The 8,173-nt window shown below is 47.9% G+C and overlaps 1 protein-coding gene across 1 annotated transcript; it reads left to right on the forward strand.

Moving 5' to 3' along the window:
• The first annotated feature begins 552 nt into the window (after positions 1-552).
• Positions 553-1,491, forward strand: LOC138683006 (olfactory receptor 10AG1-like). Its single transcript, XM_069774526.1, has one exon. It carries the CDS (start codon positions 553-555, stop codon positions 1,489-1,491), a length of 939 nt encoding a protein of 312 aa, XP_069630627.1.
• Positions 1,492-8,173: the final 6,682 nt, after the last annotated feature.

Here is an 8,173-nt window from a genome sequence, read left to right on the forward strand (position 1 = left end):
CAGCATCAGGGGGTGAGCTCTTACATGTGAGAGAGGAGAGCTGGGACTGATCTCTTTCACTAAGGTCTAAGAATCAAGTCATGCCTTGCCTTGCTCTGTTTTCCTCTTTTTCCTCCCTTTTCTCCTTTGCACCCTATTTTTTCTTAATTGTCTTACACTAAAAGCAGCTCTTACAAGATCCAGACAAGGAGTGTAAGCAAGACTGTTGCTGAAGTGGCTAGTATTTATCCCTTTTCTGCCTTTTTTCTCATCTGTCACCAGGTATTCTATTCTCTAAAGAAGAAAGTCAAGTTTCTTTTCTGCAGATGACAAAACCCAGTCATTCAGGCTCAAGGATTCTGTCCTCTCCTCTCTTTACAAACCTCCCTGCAGCAAGCAACCCATGTTAGGTTTGCAAACATTCATGCCGATCTTGGTCAAGCTCGCCTAACCCTGCAATCACGTGTATGCGGATGTTTGTAGTCTTTCTCTAGGCTTGAAGTGCCTGTGATGGTGGACAGGCCATCAGCATCCTCTAAGAGCCTGTTGTTTGGATTGCTCCGTATAGGGAAAATGTCCCAAAGAAAAGGCTTGGAGAATCACACTGTTGGATCTGGATTCATTCTTCTGGGATTTTCTGGCCACTCCAGCTTGCAGGGCCTGTGCTTCGCAGCATTCCTGGTCATCTACCTTGTGGTCCTCACAGGGAACAGCCTGATTGCTCTCATCACAGTGGTGGACTCAAGCCTCCACAGCCCCATGTATTTCTTCCTGAGGAACTTGTCCTTCCTGGAGGTCTGCTACACGTCAGTCACTCTGCCAAAAATGCTGGTGGGTTTCCTGATGGAAGATGGCCGGATCTCCTTCCTTGGCTGTGCTGCCCAGCTGTATTTCCTGGTTTTGTTGGGCAGCATCGAATGCCTTCTCCTGGCTGCCATGGCCTACGACCGCTACACAGCCATATGTGACCCCCTGCGCTATACCCTCATCATGAACAGGGGTCTCTGCATCAGACTGGTGGTGGGGTCCTGGATAGCTGTCGTTCCAGTGCAAGTCGGACAGACCTACCAGGTGTTCACTTTGCCCTTCTGTGCATCCCATGACCTTCACCACTTTTTCTGTGATGTTCCCCCTCTGCTGGAACTGGCCTGTGCCGACACTTTCTGGCACCGAGTGATGCTGTACACCATCATCCTGGTATTTGCAATCCTTCCCTTCTCCTTAATAGTTATTTCTTACATTCAAATTATCAGGGCAATTCTGAAAATACCTTCAGCTCTGGGCAGGCACAAAACCTTCTCCACCTGCTCTTCGCACCTCGGGGTGGTGACGCTCTTCTACGGCTCAGCCACAGTCACCTACTTAAAGCAACGGTCAAGGGATTCTGTAGATGCTGACAAATACCTTGCCCTGCTTTACACAGTTGTGACCCCCACGTTTAACCCTGTCATCTATAGCCTGAGGAATAAGGAAGTGAGAGTTGCCTTGAGGAGACTCCTACAGACAAAGTGATACTACAGAGTATGTAAAATATAGTCCCAAATAGTACCCACTGGGGTACGTGGTTGCCTGAACAAAGGCATCCCATATTTGCTGAAAGAAAACTACATGTCCAGCCTGGCTTTCATCCTCCTCAAGAAGGGGAAAGGTGTCCTGAGGCATTCCTGTTAGGTCCTGCCCCACCATGATATCTTTGTACTCTAGAGCATCTTCAGTGCCCCTAAGTATTTTAATGCAAATAGCTGCTTCAAGCTGTGTCTGACCTATGTAACAGTAAAGGGAAAGAGTCAAAGCATGGTCTGTAGTCAATGAAGCCCCGAGGGCGACACAACCGATGAAGAGATGACTACCTTCAGGGTTGAGAAATCACTTGCTAGACCCCATGGACTATCTACAGTGTCCCTGCGTGCAATCAGCAAAAAAAAGTTAAAATACACGGAAGTCATCTTCCCCTGCTTTGATGTCTTGCACTGAATTGTGTAATGCTTGACTATCTTGACATAAAGAATAATAATAAAAAAATCACCAGGGGGACAGTCCAGCACTGGAATAGGGTCCCAGAGAGCTGTGGAGTATCTGTTTGTCATGGTTTAACACCAACAGGCAACTAAGCACTGCAGAGTTACTCGCTCAGTCCCCAGCGGTGAGGTGGGGGAGAGAATTGGAAGAGGAAAAGTGAGAAAACTGGTGGGTTGAGTTAAAGGCAGTTAAATAGGTAAAGCAAAAGCTGGGCACACAATCAAAGCAAAAGAAGGAATTCATTCACTCCTTCCTGTCAGCAGGCAGGTCTTCACCCATCTCCAGGAAAGCAGAGCTCCATCACACAGAACAGTTACTTGGGAAGACAAACGCCATCACTCCAACACCCCCCCACCCCTTACTTCCTCTGCCAGCTTTTATTGCTGAGCACGATGTCATATGGTCTGGGATATCCCTTTAGTCAGTTGGGGTCAGCTGTCCCAGCTGTGTCCCCTCCCAACTTCTTGCGCACCTCCAGCCTACTCACTGGCAGAGCAGTGTGAGAAGCAGAAAGGCCTTGACATTGTGCAAGCACTGCTCAGCAGTAACTAAAACATCCCTGCGTGATCAACACTGTTTTCAGCACAAATCCAGAACATAGTCCCACACAGGTGTCTATGGAGAAAATGAACACTCTCCCAGCCAAAACCAGCACAAGCATTTATGTACAGAATTGGCTTTGCCACTCTGAAACTGTGTCTCTTTGAAAAACTAGCCTGGTGGGGGTTTTTAGCTCAAATGCCTATGCAGCTCTGAAGTTTGTTTCCACATATGGAGCAGCTTTGCACAATGTCTGCTCCAAGAGGGGAAGTATCTCAGCCTGCAATTGGAAATGGCTGATGCTGGGAGGGGATGTGTTTCCTGAGACTATATTTCATATGCATACAATACAAAAAGATTGCGAAGGTGAATGGGTATGACAGAAAGAGGAAAACTGCCCACCCAATGGAGCTTTGCAGGAGGAGGAAGGGGCGGTACACAGCATGAGGTGACACCAGTGGGATTAGCACGTAGGAAAGACTTTTGAAGGGAAGGCTTTGCAAGGGCATACCCTGGCTTCACCCAGCTGCAAAATAGAGACTGGGCAGTGTATTGAAGTGATGGTGAGAAGTGTCCTGGGGTAAAAGAGTGTGGATGAGAGAAGGTTGGAGAGATTTGGGCTGCAGAGATTTGAGGTAGTCCTTGGATGTTCAGAGTAGGCTGAGCTTTGGAAATGAGAAAAATAAAGCAGCTCTCAAGGATGTTGTGGAATTAGAAGTACTAACACTTTAGAATACTAACAACACAGTGCTGTAAGGGAATTCCTTCTTATTCTTCATTATGATTAATTAAAGCACTTTCATTTCATTCCCAACATTCATTTTGACATGACAAAAGAGCCATAAGTTCTTGGTATTTAGCCTCTGGCATGAATTCTTAAAGCAGTGGTTTTTCTCTCATGGCTAGTTCTTTGTTGTCCTTTACATGTTACACTTCTTAGACACCATTGCCCTTTAAATTATCCCTGCCTCATATCTTTTCTCCCTGGTTTGTGGAGGAGAGGGAGATGGAAGAGGGGAGATGTTTCTTTTTTAGCCAAAGGCGGCAGAGGGACAGATCCCAGATTAGTGCAAAGGCACAAAGGAAGCCAACATTGCCCTGTGGTGTACACTAACACAATACTGTTACTGACAGTTCCAGTCTCTGAAGTCCAAATTGTGCAGCAGAGACCCTGGAAGCTCTGAGCTCCTTTCATCTGTCCTGCATCTCAACATGTAGAATGAAACTAACCTAGTAAAAAAGATTCTTTGGATTCTCTTCACAGCCTGAAGCACCGCATTTGCCAGGAGACCGCCCAGGAGACCAAAAGAGGACTCACACTCCTCTGCACATAAAGCTTAGGTGTTCCCAGGTGTAGGGTTCGGCGTTCGGAAGATCTCGCGATGTCACGGAAAGTTAGAGGGTTAGTCGCAGCCTTATGATGTGTCTGTAATCCCACCTACCCTTGTTAGTATAAAAGGAATTGACTGCGCAATAAAAGGCGGAAGTTGGCGCTCACACTGTGTGTGTTATCTGTCTCTTTCCCTGGTCTGGGGGGTGATCAGTGATCTAATCGTGGCACCTTGATATGCGGCGAACGCTACATAATGGTGACCCCAACGTGATCAGTCGCACTAGGCGACGATGGGACTTGTGCAAGTGATTAAGGTGTTGAAAGTGTTGGCTGATGAGATGCAGGCCCACGATGGACTCCTGTTGAATTTGCACGACCATCATCATCTGGAGCATCATAGATGGTGTGGCAATATGAATACCACCTCAGTCAAAAACTAATGTATAGGTCACCTTGGTTAACATAACAGGTCAAGATTCTCTGTGCACCGCAACCGCATCATAAAGCCCATGAACCAATAGACAAGATGGCTATGACTCGTGCAGCGCACCTGGCCAGCGAGCGCATGCGTCATAGATTGCAACTGAGGCAGACTTTTGGCACCCGCTGGCCACGTGTGCCAAAACCCGTTCCTCTGCAAATGTATAAATACCGTGATTTTCCGAAGAGCATCGGGCTGGTGTACAGTGAGGCCATCATTGCCTCCGTGGGGATGCCCACGGAAAGCTGGCACCTACCGATTGCTGGGCTGAGTTCGCGGAGCAAGATGACACAAGAATGTATGGATGGTTCATCTTCCTCATAGTCCTCATGGTTTGGGTCATTAGGGGTAATGGGTTGGCTCAAAGAATTATGGGCATTATTGTAGTTATTGTGATTTTAGCTATTGTAATAATTTTACCTTCTTCAGCTTGTTAAGTAAACATGGCATCCCTCATATAGCACCGGCCAGGCCATTGTAGAACGAGCACGTCGAACTTTAAAGGCCTTACTCGATCGGCTTAGGGAGGGGGAGCAGGAGGAGCCCTCCTGGTTACAGGAAAACACACCTGCTCTCCGTACACAGCGTCTTCTGTTAACTGCATTAACTTCATTAAATCAGACAGTTCGAGGGGATCTGGAAGAGACGGCGGCGCAACGACACTTTACGAACGCGGAAGAGAAAGGTCCCTACCCGTTGGTCCGCGTGCGTGACCTTCAGACACGCCAATGGGATGGGCCGTTTGAGTTGTGTTGTCTTGGGCGAGGGTATGCCTGTGTACAGACACCTGAAGGGCTACTGAAATGGGTTCCTAGTCGTATGATTCATCCTGCCTTAACCTCGTAGTGTTTGAGTGTTTTTCCTACAGGTTGCTGTCATCCTTTCCTGGCTTGTGACACCTTGGGTATCTGCTACAAACTTCTGGCAGTGGATGCAAAGCCAACTGGGGGACCCTGATGTGTATCCGGACGACGTCCCTCTCAGAGTCCATCAATACGTGCCTTTATAGGATCCGGCTGTCAGAGCTCGCAGCCAGGAATCTAGGTGCCTCAGACATTAAGCCAACATCAGCGCACCAATGATAAACTTTATAGAGTAATAGAAGTAACTCTTTCCAAGCCTCATGATGTATCTGTATAACTTTCAATCTACCTCCTGTGCGAATTTCTATAAAGGAGCTCTTTGCTCTGCAGGGTAAATGGGACATTTACGGGTGTTTAAGATAGAGTGTTTCAACTTAGTTGTAGAGATATGTTTATACTCATAGTACTTTACTTAGTTATTTCTTGGTGTGGAATTGTTCATAACAATAGAGGCCAACTCGTCATAGAGAGGGGGGAGATGTAGGGTTGGGTGTTCGGAAGATCTCGCGATGTCACGGAAAGTTAGAGGGTTAGTCGCAGCCTTATGATGTGTCTGTAATCCCACCTACCCTTGTTAGTATAAAAGGAATTGACTGCGCAATAAAAGGCGGAAGTTGGCGCTCACACTGTGTGTGTTATCTGTCTCTTTCCCTGATCTGGGGGGTGATCAGTGATCTAATCGTGGCACCTTGATATGCGGTGAACGCTACACCCAGGAATCTCAGGAGGCACGACATACCGATTCCTGGGTTCAAGGAGCTGGTCAAATGCCTTGTCTCCATTTCTGTAATGGTGGCTTCAATGCCTGGCCCATGTGCAGACTCTGTACAGGGATGCAGACGTTCATGGAGCAATCTGCTTGGACCTGAGAGCTGGCTGGCCCTGCTTGGAATCAAAGGTACAACTTGAGACCTCCTGAGTACAGGACCATTCCACCCTGAGTTGTCCTATGACCCCCTGCTGTAGAGACCCCCACCTCCAGCTGAATCCTTTCTCCTGGGGCACACTGCAAGGCACAGGCTTATGGAAGGGTTGTTGGGAAAGGGAGTGCTGGGATCTCTGGTCCAGCCTCCCAGCCAAGAGTGGGGTATCGCCCGTTCCAGGGTCAGGTTGGCTGAAACATCATGGGGTTTATTCTGCTCCCAGTGCAGACCTTGCCCCCTTCCCCTTGAAAAACTTCAGGAGGTTTCTGTTGGCCAAAGCCACAAGCGTGTCAAAGTGCCTCTGGACAGAAACTCCAATGTGTCAACATTTAAGATTTGTGGGCCAATGCCTCTGGCAAGATAGCAATATGGGGAACTGCAGGACACTATGGGTAAAGAAAGAGAATGACGTGGTTAACTGAGTGGCACCCATGGTCATAAACATTACAGCAACCATCTCAGACGTACCATAAGAGGGTACAAAACAAGAGATGCAGGGCCAATGGGCAAAGGATTAACATGGCAGGCTACTCTTTTAGAGAGTAGCAGAGAACTGCTTGGGCAGAGGGAAATGAAAAGGGAAGCAAAGGATGTGGTCAGGGCTGTTTGGGGACACCTGTGAAGCAGCCCTACACCTGATGTGAAGTACTTCTGTGGTCAGGGAGAACCTGGGAGCTTTCTCTCATTTGAAGACCTGAAGGGGAAGGAAGGACAGCATCAGTCAGGCTGGAAAGGACCTTGGGAGGTTTCTCGACCAACCTCCTACCCAAGACAGCATCAGAGCAGATTCCTCAGGGATTCATCCAAACACGGCTTGGTCACTTTCTGGCATAGAGCTGGCACACACCCTCTGGGCAATGGCTTCCAGCACTTGACTATTGTCACGTTGGAAAAGTTTCTTCCTGTATGTACCCTGACTTTCTCTTGTTTCAGCCCACTGCTTCTTGTCCTTGTGTCTTGTACCATGGACATGAGCCTGACTCAGTCTTCACGGGAACAGTGCAATGCTGCTGCATGTTCCCCCAAGATCTTCTTTTCTCCCAGACAAACAAGCCCAGCTCTTTTAGCTTCTTTTCACATTCCAAGTGCTCCTGCCCTGACCACCATGGTGCCTTTCCACTGAACTGGCTCCAGTTTACCAATGTCTCTCGGGTATTGTGGGGTCAAAACCTTGGCAAGTATTCTGGATCTGTTCTAAAATGTGCTGAGCAGAGGGGGATAATCACTTCCACTGTCTGTGCTCCTTCTCATACACCCAGGATGCCGTTGGCCGCCTTTGCTGATGGCTCATCTTTTGCCTAATGAAACCCAAGAACCACCAGAGCCTTTCCCACAGAGTTGCTACCCAGCCATGCAGCCCCTGGCCTCTGTCATTGCAGGGGCTTAGTTCACCTTGGGGCATGGACTTTGGATTTGTCTTTATTGGATATCATGAGGTTCCTTTTGGCCCATCCCTCCAGCCTGTCTATGTCCTTCTGAGATGGCAACCCTGCCCTCCAGTGTAGTGTCTGCTCTCCTCAGTGTGGTGTTGTCCTGGTTTTGGCTGGGATAGAGTTAATTTTCTTGCTAGTAGCCGGTATAGCGTTATGTGTTGCATTTAGTAATGTGAAGAATGTTGATAACACTGATGTTTTCAGTTGTTGCTAAGTAGTGTTTAGACTAAAGTGAAGGATTTTTCAGCTTCTCAAGTCTGGCCAGCGAGAAAACTGGAGGGGCACAAGAAGCTGGCACAGGACACAGCCAGGGCACCTGACCCAAAGTGGCCAACGTTGTATTCCATACCATGTGATGTTCCATCTAGTGTATAAACTGGGGGGAGTGGAGGCGGGGGGAATCACCGCTCGGGGACTAACTGGGTGTCAATTGGCAGGTGGAGAGCAATTGCACTGCGTATCATTTGTACATTCAATCCTTGTATTATTACTGCTGTCATTTCATTAGTGTTATCATTATCCTTATTGGTTTCTTCTTTTCTGTTCCATTAAACCGTTCTTATCTCAACCCACGAGTTTTACTTCTTTTCCCGATTTTCTCC

This window comes from Haliaeetus albicilla, chromosome 30 (assembly GCF_947461875.1).
Source record: "Haliaeetus albicilla chromosome 30, bHalAlb1.1, whole genome shotgun sequence".
In the NCBI taxonomy this organism is placed as follows: Eukaryota; Metazoa; Chordata; class Aves; order Accipitriformes; family Accipitridae; genus Haliaeetus; species Haliaeetus albicilla.